At 43.1% G+C, this 15,685-nt stretch overlaps 1 protein-coding gene across 1 annotated transcript in view; it reads right to left on the bottom strand.

Moving 5' to 3' along the window:
• The window catches only part of RUNX3 (RUNX family transcription factor 3), a 145,349-nt gene extending 131,305 nt beyond the window's left edge, over positions 1 to 14,044 (bottom strand). The window contains exons 1-2 of the mRNA XM_033955781.1: positions 13,921 to 14,044; positions 13,553 to 13,610 (exon numbers count right to left, since the gene is read on the bottom strand). Of these exons, the coding sequence (XP_033811672.1) occupies positions 13,553 to 13,607 (55 nt within the window). The 5' untranslated portion in view covers positions 13,608 to 13,610; positions 13,921 to 14,044. The remainder of the gene's footprint in view (positions 1 to 13,552; positions 13,611 to 13,920) is intronic.
• Positions 14,045 to 15,685: the final 1,641 nt, after the last annotated feature.

Genomic DNA, 15,685 nt, shown 5'->3' on the forward strand with positions numbered 1-15,685 from the left:
GACAATTCCACTGTATCATATTTGTTCATCAAACCTCTCAGGTTCTCATTGTACGCAGGCTGAACTGACCAGAAAACCAGTCATTGTGAAACTGGGCCCTATGACTAATTTGTCTGCTAAGTCATGAAATGTCAGCTCAGGGCAGGAGAAATGCCGTTTTCTCACAGATACAGAATGAGCTAGAGCAGGGGTGTCAAAGTCCCTCCTCGAGGGCCGCAATCCAGTTGGGTTTTCAGGATTTCCCCAATGAATATACATGAGATCTATTTGCATGCACTGCTTTCAATGCATATTCATAGGAGAAATCCTGAAAACCCGATTGGATTCCAGTCCTCGAGGGCCGGAATCCAATCTGGTTTTCAGGATTTCCCCAATGAATATGCATGAGATTTATTTGCATGCACTGATTTCAATGCATATTCATTGGGGAAATCCTGAAAACCCGACCGGATTGCGGCCCTTGAGGAGAGACTTTGAGATCCCTGAGCTAGAGTGTATTTTTTGGGGTTAATTTATAGGTGAGCCCCCTTCCCCCCTCCCCCCAGGAAACTTCACGAGAGGGTGAGACCATTTAGAGCTGTACTGGATAACCTGCTCCCAAAATAGCAGAAACAAACTAGTGAAATATGATTTTCTTCTCCCTCACTCCCAAATAATCTAAAGACCTGCTTCGATGACTTTCCAGGAAACAAACTCCTAATGTAATCAGTTCCTTAAGAGTAATCACCAGGGGATCAGAGATCGAATTCCCCATCTATACGATAGGCCTGCGTATGCTGGGGAAGAAGGGAAGCTGCAATTATGGTGGAATTAAAATCTAAAGGGAACGGGACCCGATATATCACTTTTGCTACGTGGTTGAAATCAAAGCAGTTTACTTATTTTAGACAGGTACTTATCTTTTGTACCTGGGGCAGTAAAGGGTTAAGTGACTTGCCCAAAGTCACAAGGCACTGCAGTGGGAAATGAACTCACAACCTCAGGGTGTGGAGGCAGCTGCTGTAACCACTGAGTGACTCCTCTATTCCCAGTGGCCTGTGTTGCTATTTTCCCCCCTGAGATTGTGATATCAATATGCCTCATTCCACCAATAAGAGTCAACCTCATCAATGATGTCACAATAGCTTGATTGTAAAGGAACTGATATACTGCTTTTTCTGTGTAGTTTACATATTTTAGGGAGACACTTATTTTGTACCTGGGATAATGAAGTATTAAGTGACTTGCTCAGTCACAAGGAGTTGTAGTGGGAATTGAACTCACAACCTCAGGCTGCTCTAACCACTAGGCCACTCCTCCACTGGTTTACAAAGTACTGGTTAAATTTGCAGTCCTGTAAACGGGTTTTCTTTACATCATACATAGTAATGACCAAGGGCAACCTGTAGGGGGATGGGGAGAGAAGTGGGGCCTCATTTGCATAAGTCAGTAGGGGCTGAAAAACAGAGCTCAATGGTAGGCCAAACCTTTAGTTAGAAAAAAAAAAATTGTAACGCCCTGAACTGAATCTTACAGACAATATCAGCCCCTGCTACAGCAAAATCAACCTTACAGGAAAATCACTCAGTGACTCCCAGCTAATCTGTCATAAAAGAAACAGAATTGCTTTGAATGTATCCCAGCTGGCACATGAATCAAATGGGTGTGAGAGAAAACCTTTTCACGCATTTGCTGATTCCCATTTCTAAACTGTATAAGCACAGGTGTCTGAAGTAGGAAGCCATGCACAGCAACTGAAAAAGTCTCTTGGGTAAAAGCATTCACCGACGAATTGCCCATGGAGATCTGTATCTTGTGCAAATTGCAGAAGAGTGTTTCTGACATAGAAACGTGATGGTAGATAAATGCCAAATGGCCCTTCTCAGGATCCATCATCTCCTCCTCTCCCTATTGGCTAAGGCTCTTTACACCTGCATTGTGATGTCATAGAGCTTTATGGTTAGAGAAATATGACGGAGATAGCAAGAAGAGGCACTGGAAACATCTCAACCGGTGAGCTTCCACAACGGTTATGACGTCTCCAGTGCCTCTTCTTGCTATCTCTTTCTTTGCATTTTGAGGCTTGTTCCTTCTGTTTTTTGGTTCTATAGAAATATGACAGCAGATAAAGGCCAAATGTCTCATTCAGTCTGTCTGCCCATCCATTGTCTCCTCCTCTCCCTAAGAGATCCACACTTTCTTCAATTCAGACATGGTCTTTGTCTCCAGCACCTCTACCTGGAGACTATTCCATGCATCTGCCACCCTTTCTGTAAAAAAACATTTCCTTACATTACTCTTAACTTCATCCTATGCTCTCTCATCCCAGAGCTTCCTTTCAAATGAAAGAGACCTGCCTCATGCGCATTTATGTCACTTAAACATCTCTCAAGAACATTCATGTGACATTTTTTGAATGTTTGGTTGACTTAAACATCTTTATCATATCTCCCCTCTCCCGCCTTTCCTCCAAAGTATACAGATTGAGATCTTTAAGTCTGTCCCCATACTCCTTATCACGATGACCACGAACCATTTTAGTAGCCTTCCTCTGAAACATCTCCATCCTGTTTATATCTTTTTGAAGGTGCGGCCTCCAGAATTGTACACAATATTCTAAATGAGGTCTCACCAGAGTCTTATACAGGGGCATCAATAGCTCCTTTTTTCTACTGGTTATATGCAACCTAGCATCCTTCTAGCTTTTGCCATCACCTTTTCAACCTGTTTGGCCACCTTAAAATCATCACATACTATCACACCCAAGTCCTGCTTCTCTTTCACAAAAGTCCTTCACCCCCTAAACTGTACCATTCCTTTGGGTTTTTGCAGTCCAAATACACAACCTTGCATTTCTTTGCATTAAATCTTAGCTGCCAAATTTCAGACCATTCTTCAAGCTTCACTAAGTCCTTCCTCATATTATTCACATAATCAGGGGTGTTTGTACAGGTCAATATTCAAAATGATTTCACTGGGCAAGAGAGGCTGCCTAAGCCAAAACCAGCTATTTAGTGAGCAGTCTAGGGATGGGACCAGTTATGCCCCTCTTTTATGAAGCTGATTTGGCTTTTTTTTATCACCAGCCGTGGTGGTATTAGCTCTGACGCTCAAAGGAATGCGGCTGATGATAAAAAAGCGTAACGCCGCTTCGTAAAAAAAGGGGGGTGGGGGGTAAAGTTAGCTGGCCAAATAGGACCTCATAAATGGCAGCCCTATATTTGGCTGGTTTAACTTAATTGCTGGAGGTTGACTGTCGACAACTGATCAAGTGTCTGGACAGATAACATGATCAGATATGGTTTAATAGCTGGAGTAAGTATACACAGGATATCCAATATGCTAGTATTTAATTTTCAAAAGGGAGACTTTGATAAAATGATGAACATGGTAAAATTTAAAAAAAAAAAAAAAAAAAAAGAAAATCTTAGAGGAATGGCTGCAAAGATCAAAAATTTATTTGATCATAAATATCCTTCTGGAAGCCCAGACCAGATATATTCCACATTTTAAAAAAGACAGAAAGAAAGCCAAATGACAGCCAGCATGGTTAAAAAGTGAGATGAAGGAGGCTTTTAGGGCTAGATTATCCAAAAAGCTGCTGAAAGTTATGCGCCGGTTGGTGCTTAGGTTGTGCCTGCTGGTGCCTAACTTAAGTGTTTTAATTGGTTTTAAGTGGCACAATAATTGATTGCGCCATTCTAAACAGATTTAAAAAAAAATTAGACGCCCTCCGGGACTGGCACCTGAGTCTGTGGTGCCTAGTGGCGCCTAGTGACACAGAAGCCCGGACATAGGTGTGTTTAGGGGCCATGCCGCTGGCCGTTATTCTACAAGGACCCTAGGCACCAGAAATGTAGGCCTATAAAACCCTGCCCTACAGTTCCAATGCCTAGGGTCCTTGGGAGCCGCAATTCTGTACGCGGCACCTGACCATGACTGGCATGGGCAGGTGCCACTTTTCTAGGTGCTGCTTACAGAATTAGGGTTGCCAGATTTTACTAAAGTAAAATCTGGACTCCCCTCCTAAAACTGCCCCCATCCCCGCCCAGTTCCACTGGTTCATAGTCATTCATGTGCAGGACTTCGGTGTGCTGCCTAAAAAGTTACTTTTAAAGAGCTCTGATGTGGGGGGAACCCCCCAGTTTACTTCATATTCTTTGCGCTGCCATGGGGGGTTTGGGGGGGTTAGAACCCTCCATTATAGAGTAAACTTAACTTTTTCCCGATTTTTTAGGAAAAAGTTACATTTTCTCTATAATGTGGGGGTTGCACCCCCCACACCCCCCAATGGCAGCGCGAAGAGTATTAAGTAAAGTGGGGGGTTCCTCCCACACCCCCCATCAGAGCTTTTTAAAAGTAACTTTTTAGGCGGCGCGCTGGGATCTTGCGCCGAAGTGTCGGCGCTGCAATGTCTGCGCACCGAAGTCTCACGCGCTTTTGTCCCGTCACCGTTCCACCAACACACGAATTTCCTCCTGCCCGACACAATTCAGAGGAGGCTTTTCAAAACCCAGACAAAGCGCTGGGTTTTGAAAAGTCATCCGGACCCCCCGGACATGTCCTCACAAGGAGGACATGTCCGGGGACATCTGGTAACCCTATCTAATATAATAAAGAGCTAGCCGCGCATGCGCACTCCTATTTGCGTGTTCTGTGCGGTGTAGGTCTGTGGCCGCAGGAGTGCGCATGCGCGAGTCCCCAGCCTTGGCCGCGGCTTGAGAGCTGCATCGGGCGACAGGAGGCGGATGGCGGGAGGAGGGCTCATGGTCCTGCCGCCACTGCCGCTCCTGTTCACAGCGGTCTGCACGTCGCCGATTCACCCCCTCCCGCAACAACCGCTACCACTCCTGTTCTTCCCCTCCCTCCAGTCACCGCTGCCATTCTGACTCACCCCCTCCCGCGACAACCGCTACCGCTCCTGTTCTTCCCCTCCCTCCAGTCACCGCTGCCATTCTGACTCACCCCCTCCCGCGACAACCGCTCCCGCTCCTGTTCTTCCCCTCCCTCCAGTCACCGCTGCCATTCCTATTTAAAACGGCCTGCTGAGGTTCGCGGCCGGCTGTAGCGAACCTCGCAGGCCGCTCTCCACGTGGTAGCACGTTCCCTCTGACGCGATCGCGTCAGAGGGAACATGCTACTGAGGTGAACAGCGGCCTGCGAGGTTCGCTACAGCCGGCCGCGAACCTCAGCAGGCCGTTTTAAATAGGAATGGCAGCGGTGACTGGAGGGAGGGGAAGAGGAAAAAGAAGGGCCATGGAGCATGCAGGAAAGGCGGCTGTTCTGGTGGGAGGGTTGTGCTGACTGCAGATAGCGGAGAGTTGGGCCAACCTCTCCTTCCTCACCGAAGAAGCTGCAGTCCCCGCTCCCTGTCGCGCTCTGAGCACTCACGATTGGCTGAAGAGTGTCGTGCCAGTGCTGCAGGTACATGGGGATGCTTTTGTTGGAGAGGTGTGCTGGGGGGTAGACAGCTTTGCTCGGGGGGGGGGAGGGGGAAGACACAAGGGGTCAGGGAGAGGGAAAGGGGTATGCTGGAAGCAGACAGCTTAGCTCTGGGGGGGCTGGGGAATGACACAAGGACACAGACACAAAGAATGACACACAGGGGGCCATTGAGACAGACAGAAAGGAAGACATTCAGGCAGCGTCCAAGGAGAGACAGCCAGTGTCCAAGGAGAGAAAAACAAATAAACATAGACAGACAGACAGCGGCCAAGGGGAGAGAGAGAAAGAAAGAAAGACAGACACACACATCTATTCTAGCACCCGTTAATGTAACGGGCTTAAAGACTAGTAGAGAATAAGCCAAGAGATTCTTCAGAAAATAGATTGATCCGTTCTTTATCTAAAGTACTCAAACCCTCATCTGTCAATATTTTAATTCACTCTCTGGGGATCTCCTGTATTGACTACTGTAATGCCTTCTACAAAGGAATTACACAGAAAGAAATCCGACGATTGCAGATTATCCAAAATACTTCTGTTACAATTATCTTCCAGGCAAGGAAATTCGACCATGTCTCACCTCTACTAATTAAAGTACACTGGCTCCCCATACGCTGAGAGATTGGAGAAACTGGGTCTCTTTCCCTGGAGAAGAGGAGACTTAGAGGGGATATGATAGAGACTTACAAGATCATGAAGGGCATAGAGAGAGTAGAGAGGGACAGAAAGAGAGAGAGAAAGGGAGACAGAGAGAAATAGAGAGAGAGAGAGAGAAAAGGAGAGAGACAGAAATAGAGAGAGAGAGAAAGAAAGAGAAAGATTGGAGAAACTGGGTCTCTTTTCCCTGGAGAAGAGGAGACTTAGAGGGGATATGATAGAAACTTACAAGATCATGAAGGGCATAGAGAGAGTGGAGAGGGACAGATTCTTCAAACTTTCGAAACATAAAAGAACAAGAGGGCATTCAGAAAAGTTGAAAGGGGACAGATTCAAAACAAATGCTAGGAAGTTCTTCTTTACCCAACGTGTGGTGGACACCTGGAATGCGCTTACAGATGGTGTAATAGGGCAGAGTACGGTACTGGGATTCAAGAAAGGATTGGACAATTTCCTGCTGGAAAAGGGGATAGAGGGGTATAGATAGAGGATTACTGCACAGGTCCTGGACCTGTTGGGCTGCCGCGTGAGCGGACTGCTGGGCACGATGGACCTCAGGTCTGACCCAGCGGAGGCATTGCTTATGTTCTTACGTTCTTATGTTCATAGAATCTCTTATCAACTTCTTCTACTTACATTCAAAACCAGAACCTGTAACCAACCGGAATTCATAAACAGACTTCTTATACCCTATGCTCCCCCCCCCCCCCTCCCTCAAATCACTCTGCTCCGCCACACAACATCTTCTTAATATCCCCTCTCGGAAAAATATTAATACCATGCGCTTAAACATCTTTTCGGTCACTGCACCCTCCCTTTGGAACTCCATACCCAATTACATAAGAGAGGAAACAAATTTAAACCAGTTCAAATCCAAATTAAAAAACCTTTTTATTTAAAGATGCCTTCGAGTAGCCCCTACTGTTTTAAAGATGTGGTTTAATAGCAACTGCTCTTCTAAGGACAATTTGACTTCCTTTCTTTTAGACTTTCCCTTACCTCTTGTCCTTTCCTTCAATGTTTCTTTCCTATAAGATTGTAGTTCGATCCCTTTTTTCCAAGTCTGTTTGTTTAGTTATTTTTTTTGTTCCCTCCAATGTTTGTTAAGTTGACTGTTTTTATTGATCAATGTACACCGCCTAGAAGCCTGATTAATAATAATAATAATAATTTATTTCTTATATACCGCTATACCGTGAAGTTCGAAACAGTGATTAGGGGGGGGGGGTATAATTTTTAAATAAACTTGAAACTTGAAAACTTGATCCAACTGAAGATAAAGAAGGCAAAGAGGGACTTTGGAAAAGAAGATTTTCTTGAAGGCAAAACACATAATAAAAACTCTTTTTGGGGTATATTAAAAGGAAGAAACTGGTAAAAGAATCAGACTGCTAGATGACCAAGAGGTAAAAAGGGAACTCAGGGAAGACGAGGCCATAGCAGAGAGATGAAATTAATTCTTTGCTTTGGTCTTCACTGAGGATGACGTGGGAGGGAGATTCTGGTGCCAGAAACTGTCTTCAATGTCGATGAATCAGAGAAACAGAAACAAATCTCTGTAACACTGGAAGATGCAATGGGGCAATCTGACAAATCAGGAGGAAAAGCAAGATAAAATGAATGTATCTTCAAATACGTTTGTTTTAAACTGCTTCAGATTTCTACAACGATACACATATCCTGGCAGATGATTCCACAAACGTGAAACAAGCTACGGAAAAGGCAGCTGACCCGGTCGCAGCATTTCGGATGGTGCTCAAAGCAGAAATAGCCAATTATTTAGTCATCTCGGATCTCAGAGATCATGATGGACGGTAAACCTGTAACCTCTGGGGAAAATACCAGGGAGCTGAATTATACAAAACCTGATGGGTGACGAAATAATCTTTATGGCCCCAACGGGAGACTAAGACATGCTCAAGCACCCACATGGTTGCTCAAGTTATGACATAGGTTATTGAAAAGAAGGATCGGTGATTATATAGCAAATTTTGGCTTTTATGATATTGGTTTTATGACTATATGAAATTTTTTTTCATTTTTATAATAGTATTTTATGTAGTAAGTCAATTTTATTGTGTGTGTTTTGCTGTACTCTGCTTTGGTAAAAGCGGATTATAAAGAAACAAACAAACCCAGAGACTTTTCAGTTACCCTGTACCAACTCAGCCATGTAGACATCAATAGTGACAGAAGGCAGTTCTGGGAAGAGAAGGTACAGCACTGGAAACCTGACCCCTCTCTTGACCCATGTACAAAAAAACTTAGAGAAAGTACCTGTATATTATATGTAAACCACTTTGGTTGTACCACAGAAAGATGGTATATCAAATGCATGAGCCTTACCCTGAACCTAACCCAGACCTCCTTTGCCAAGAAAACCATTTTTAGTGGCCAATTCTGGATTTACAAACATGTAAAATTTTGCACACACCTCACACAGCTGATGCTAAAATGCATTTAAATATAATACACTATTTAAGAACATACGAATAGCCTTACTGGGTCAGACCAATAGTCCATCAAGTCCAGTAGTCCGTTCTCATGGTGGCCAAAACCCAAGAAGTAGCAACATTCCAAGCTACCCATCCAGGGCAAGCAGTGACTTCCCCCTATGTCTTTCTCAATAACAGATTATGGACTTTTACTTCAGGAAACTGTCCAAACCCTTCTTAAAACCAGCTACGCTATCCGGTCTTACCACAACCTCTGGCAATGCGTTCCAGAGCTTAACTATTCTCTGAATAAAAAAACATTTCCTCCTATTGGTTTTAAAAGTATTTCCCTGTAACTTCATTAAGTGTCCCCCTAGTCTTTGTAATTTTTGACGGAGTGAAAAATCGATCCATTTGTACCCGTTCTACTCCACTCAGGATTTTGTAGACTTCAATCCTATCTCCCCTCAGCCATCTTTTTTCCAGACTGAAGAGCCCTAACTTCATACGAGAAGAGTTCCATCCCCCTTTATCATCTTGGTCACTCTTCTATGAACCTTTTTTAGTGCCACCATATATCTTTTTTGAGATAAGGAGACCAGAATTGAATGAAATGCTCTAGGTGAGGTCACACCATGGAGCGATACAGGGGCATTATAATATTCTTGTTAACCAGCCCTTTTGTAATAATTCCTAGCCACATTGTTATCAATAATTAGCTGCCCCATGACACCAAAGTCTAGTAACTACAAAAACTAATAGATTGAACTTTAGGTCGGTTAATACATTACATTCCTGGGATCTTGGTAACAAATTTTTAGCTGGCGTAAAAATGATACGAGCAAGTAAGATTTTCTGTCTTGAGCTGACATGTTTAACATACAAAGAGATTAAACCGGCTTGTTGAAAATATTAGGCGGTCTTAAACCAGTTCACATAAGGTTTGGGAGTGTGACCTTGACAGTTTTAACTTGCTCACTAGGCCGTAGGATTTCAGAAGATGGAATTTTCTATTAATGCTGGGAAGCTATTGGGATTTGCTGAATTGAAGGCATAAGAACATAAGAGTTGCCGCTGCTGGGTCAGACCAGTGGTCCATCGCGCCCAGCAGTCCGCTCAAGCGGCGGCCCTTGTGGTCAAAGACCAGTACCCTAACTGAGACTAGCCCTACCTGTGTACGCCCTTATTTAGCAGGAAATAAGCATCTTTTAATAACTAAGAGGCCCTTTTACTAAAGCTTAGCACATACTAACGGGACATTAGTGCGAGCTAAATGCTTTGTGCCCTATTTTATATGTCTGAGGGGGTGCTGACAGGCTCTCAGTCCAACCGACCAACTTCCTAAATTTTGAATGATATTTTGCCACTGTCGCTACTTTGTTACGTGTCAATTTGCAGAAATGAAATTATATGTTTTGACATTGTTTCGGATCACTGATTGAACCACTTTTCAGCACCCGTTCGTGGTGTGAAGACTTTCAGTCTCTGGTAACCAGATCTGAGATTGTGATGTCATAATGCCTCATTCCACTAATAAGAGCCAACCTCATCAGTGATGTCACAATGGCTCGATTGTCCTATGCTTGGCTCACTTTTATTACATACGAGGAGGTGCTGAAAAGTTCTCAGCCCAACCAACCAACTTCCTAAATTCTGAACGATATTGTGCCACTGTAACTGAAAAGAGTGTTGTCTTATTTGGTCAAGTGCCAATTTGCGGAAACAAAACTCTATGTTTTGACATTGTTTCAGATCATTGATTGAACCGTATTCAGGCCATTCTCTTCTTGGTTGGGCTGAGATCTTTTTAGCACTCCTTCGTATGGGCCAAGTGGCAACGCTGGCTAATGTCTGTTAGCACACACTAAACTTTAGTAAAAGGGCCCCTAAATAAATAGAATTTCTAAAAGTGATGGTCAGAGAGTCAAGGAGATTGCAAACTTTGACCATCTGGGCTGCACTGCAAGAATGAAACCCATAAAGTGCTCAAATGCCTTGGAGTTGGCTTTACGTGGCTGCAGTGAAAACCATCTTTTACAAAATACAGGAGGTCAACAGATGTGCAAGTTGCTGGTGATTATTTCTCTTCCAGCCTCATTAGTATCTTTATGTAGGCTCCCACCCTTTCTTCAGGGTCTCCCACCTACCAGGGCATCGTCATTTCTGGAATGTAAAAACCACAGATGATGGCGCTATTTCAAACATGACAATCCAGATAGGAAAATCAATAAAGGTCACATAGGTGTTTAAATTCTTTCCATCTCGCTCATTTATTCCGTTTGTCTTTTCTAGACAGACTTCCACATGAATTGGTCATCGCACTAATCTGTTTTGCTGGATACGTTTATCTTCATTGAGCTGGTCGCCTTTCCTTCCCTGGAATCCTGAGGACCTACCCTGATCGTTTACAGTTTAAAAAGAGGTTGAAGACACAATTATTTGTAGAGACCTTTCTTTGAAATTGTGTTGGTTAACGGTAGGTATATTTAATATGTATTTTGAATTTTGATTACTGCACTTTACTTAGTGTGTGTATAGTTAATATGTAGACTCATTGAGTTTTCTGATGTTGCTTTTAAGTGGGATAAATTACTGTGTAATTTGTAGTGTGATTGAATGCATTTTTGTAAAGTATTGTCTTCCGAACTATTATGAATGTTTTAATTGTTAACCGCTTAGGTTTAGGCGGTTTAGAAATTTTAAGAAATAAATAAATCCACGGGACCTGATGGTGAGGGTAAAGCATTAGTGCCAGAATAGAGACTGGAGAAGCAACCTAGTGATTACAGAACCAAGGGTCATAGAAGTCAACTTTTCAAAACGTTTGGGATGTGATAAACTCAACACAAATAACATGCCACCTGTTTTGCTCAATATTAGGAGTGTTCAAGCACCCGCAGAGCTGACATCTGTGCCAAGGGTCACGATTCATATCTCACATACATTTTGTGGGTTTGAGCAGGTTACTTTTCCCTCTTTGGCCTCTAGAATGAACTCTACAAGTCCTTTGAGGACAGCAAAAAACCCAATGTAGGCGAATGTAACTGGTTGCCTTGTTTACAACTGATGCCAGAATCACAGGGAGAAAAAAGGGCTTGCCCCAGGTTGTACAGAGGAGTCATTGGCAGAAGAAAAATCTAGAATTATGGACCAAGATGTCTCATGATTCGTAAGTCAACATTCTAACCACTAAGCCAAACCTCCTCCCAAGGATGTTGTTATGTTGACCATTTATTACTTAGGGTCAGATAAGTCAACATGCAAACTGCCACTGAACTGAAGATGGTATGGAAATATTATTTGCATAAATACACAAATAGCGCATTCTTTCTGATGGTTTCCTGGGCTCTCAGCTTTCATAAACACATCAGCATTTAGTGCATCAGGCATGCAAATAAGCTACCAGGTGAACACTGGTAGTTTGGGTCTTGCCTGGCTACATCTGTGAGATGTCTCAAGTACTGGTAATGTGGGATTCTAGTCCAATATTAAAATGCAGCTGCTCCAGGGAGGGGAGAAAAGATATTTCAACAGAGTCTCAGGTCTGAGCAACTCATGTGCCTATGGCAGCCCGAATAAGTAAAATTGCCTAAAATTTGGATATCTAAATTGTATCTTATAAAATTCATTTCCCTTTTGTATCGAGTTCATATTCTGTGTAACCCTGATCCATAGAGACAGAGGAGCAGGAAGGAATTTTATAGTGGGGTATAAAATCTGATTCTGATTTGTATATAAGGGAAACCTTCACCTCAGGGGTGCTACAACACTTTCAGTACCCCAAATCTTACACCTGTGCCTGGCACTGTGGTCTCCAGTTAGCTGGGTTATTTATTAAAACCATTTAATTTCCTCATGACCTAAAATTCTCAGCAGGGTTCAGATAAAACATTAAAAAAAGCACGATACCATAAACAGGAGCAATAAAATGCAATCATTATTTAAATGCACAAAAATTAATTCAGCAAGAAATTGTTGTTCCTTAATAACGTTCAAATTCCATATCAGCAGCCAAGAAAAGCTCCTTAAAGTTGATCGAAAGCTAAAAGTCTGCTGGAAAAAAAAAAGTTTCAGTTCTTTTTTAAAGTTCTCTAAATTAAGAATTGCCCAGACTGTAAGAACATAAGAACAGCCTTACTGGGTCAGACCAAAGGTCCATCAAGCCCAGTAGCCCGTTCTCATGGTGGCCAATCCAGGTCACTAGGATCTGGCCAAAACCCAAAGAGTAACAAGATTCTAGAATCCCAAAGAGTAGCAACATTCCATGCTACCGATCCAGGGTAAGCAGAGGCTCCCCCATGTCTATGGACTTTTCCTCCAGCAATTTGTCCAAACCTTTCTTACAACCAGCCATGCTATCCGCTCTTACCACAACCTCTGGCAAGGCGTTCCAGAGGCGGTGAATTCCAGAGCTTTGGTCCAGCAATATAAAAATAAAAAGTCTATATTGTTCCCATCTCGCAAATAAAAAAATGAACTATCCACCAAGGCCATAGCAGGTGATCTTTGCACTCTATACTGCCTTCTGAAACTCATCCCCAAAAGTTTAATATTTAGAAGTAACCTTATTGTGCTTATTTTGTAGAGTGTTTTTTTTTTTGGGGGGGGAGTCTTGAAAGGAGTCAAGTAGGTGATGAATGACAGTCCCATACCCAGAACTAAATGCCAACAGTTAGCAATATTTCAATGTTTCCTTCTCCATCCCACCCCCACCTCCCCAAAGAAAACTGAGATTGTTACAAAATGATTAATGTCTGAAGTCTGAGCTGATTTCATATTATATCTAATATGTCAACAAAAGAAAAAGAAAAGCTGTACAGATTTAGAAGGTCTGACTGTCTCCAAGTGGACCCTGGTGTGAAGCCACAATTTTGACACTTGATGTGATAGAAGTTTTGTCTCTGTTTGCATCTAGATGGGACCCACACTACTCATTTTGCCAAAAAAAGATCTACTGGCAACTCCTTTAGAAAACCCTACGGGTTCCCTTCCTTTTTCTCTGTAGCCATCAGAAGACAAAAAAAGTTGATACTCACCAAGTACGAATGTTTGCGTGAAGGCAGTAAATTCAAACATGCCGTTGGACGCCATGACCTGATGCAAAAAACACACTTTTTTTTAGTCCTTGTGGTTTTCACCACTCTCAAAAAAGGCTTTACTGAAGGGGGAGGGGGGGGGGAAATAAGACAGAAAAATCCCAAAGGAAGCAAAGTGCCTGTCTATAACCAAGAATTTGGGTTTGTACTGCCTCAGGAATGCTTAGCCGCAAGCCTGCAAACAGAAGCATGTGCATTGCTGTATAATAAGAATGGAAAAAAAAATTTTTTTTAACTATTTTAGAGAAGGAGACAAAATTGAAGACAGCCCTCGCAGCAACCAGCTAGTATGAATGAATGACACTTACCTCAAGAAAGACCAAAAATCCTCCCCCCCCCCAGCTGGTATTAACAACAGCAGCAGCAAAATCTTGTGTCTAGGGTTCAGACACTGAATTACAGACTGCAGTGTAGCTTGTGGTTCTGTGGTTGTATTGGAGGCCTGAAAGTATGTTAACTCAGCCCTAGTGCTAAGACTGGAAAAAAAAAAAAGGTCCCTTCTAGTCATTTGCTGACTGGAGGATGAAAGTCACCTGACTAATGATGTCATCCAGCTTGCAGCATCTTTGTGGCTTCTATGTAGTTGGTTTTTGGTTCAAGGGAGGCCTGGTTGATTCATTGGTTCTCTCTCAACAATATGCTGAAGCAAAAATGAAACTTAACTTTGGGAGGGTTTTTTTTCTCGCATTTCATGGGTACATAAAAACAGCCTTACTGGGTCAGACCACTGGTCCATCAAGCCCAGTAGCCCATTCTCAAGGTGGCCAATCAAGGTCACTAGTACCTGGCCAAAACCCAAGGAGTAGCAACATTCCATGCTACCAATCCAGAGCAAGCAGAGGCTTCCCCCATGTCTTAATAACAGACTATGGACTTTTCCTCCAGTAACTTGTCCAAACCTTTCTTAAAACCAGCTACGCTATCCGCGTTTACCAAAACCTCTGGCAATGCGTTCCAGAGCTTAACTATTCTCTGAGTGAAAAAATATTTCCTCTTTTTGGTTTTAAAAGTATTTCCCTGTAACTTCATCGAGTGTCCCCTAGTCTTTGTAATTTTTGACAGAGTGAAAAATCGATCCCCTTGCACCTGTTCTACTCCACTCAGATTTTGTAGACTTCAATCATATCTCCCCTCAGCCGTAAGACCAATGGTCCATCAAGCCCAGTAGCCCATTCTCAAGGTGGCCAATCAAGGTCACTAATACCTGGCCAAAACCCAAGGTGTAGCAATATTCCATGCTACTAATACAGGGCAAGCAGTGGCTTCCCCCAAGTCTTTCTCAATAACAGACTATGGACTTTTCCTCCAGGAACTTGTTCAAACCTTTCTTAAAACCAGCTACGCTATCTGCTCTTACCACATCCTCTGGCAACTTACATATTCTAATTGCCCTTCACCCATTTAGTGGAGCGATGGCGTGAGGGATGGAGGATGAACATACAGTGGCAATATTTAGCTGTTATATGAATAATCTACACATAATTTAGGCCTGTTGGAAAGCATTATGCAGGATGGATCCATGTCTGTCTGTCCATCTGTAGGCACAATAACCCTCCCAGAAAGGAATGAAATGACACCAAAATTGGCACACAAGAAGAACAGCGGAATATTTCAGACAAGTTCTGAAGCCGCAAACGTCAGACCTGTGTGTTTGGAAAACCAAACCTCCCCCCCCCAAATCCCCCTTGCTTTCCATGTGAAATAGGTACCAGCTGCAGAATGTGGTTACTGTCCCATTCCAAAAGTTCCACCCTCTCGCCCTTCCAGCACATTGGCTCAGGCCAGCAAATACAGGGAAAAACAACTGAAGCAGATGGCAGCAAAAAAAAGGACCACGAGGTGCTTTCCCAACCTCTCGCCCCCTTCCAAGATGGTAAAGGAGATGGAACTCCTCTCGTATGAAGAAAGACTAAAAAGGTTAGGGCTCTTCAGCTTGGAAAAGAGACGGCTGAGGGGAGATATGATTGAAGTCTACAAAACCCTGAATGGAATAGAACAGGTACAAGTGGATCAATTTTTCACTCCGTCAAAAATTACAAAGACTAGGGGATGCATGATGAAGTTACAGGGAAA

The sequence above is a fragment of the Geotrypetes seraphini genome, chromosome 8 (assembly GCF_902459505.1).
Source record: "Geotrypetes seraphini chromosome 8, aGeoSer1.1, whole genome shotgun sequence".
Classification (NCBI taxonomy): Eukaryota; Metazoa; Chordata; class Amphibia; order Gymnophiona; family Dermophiidae; genus Geotrypetes; species Geotrypetes seraphini.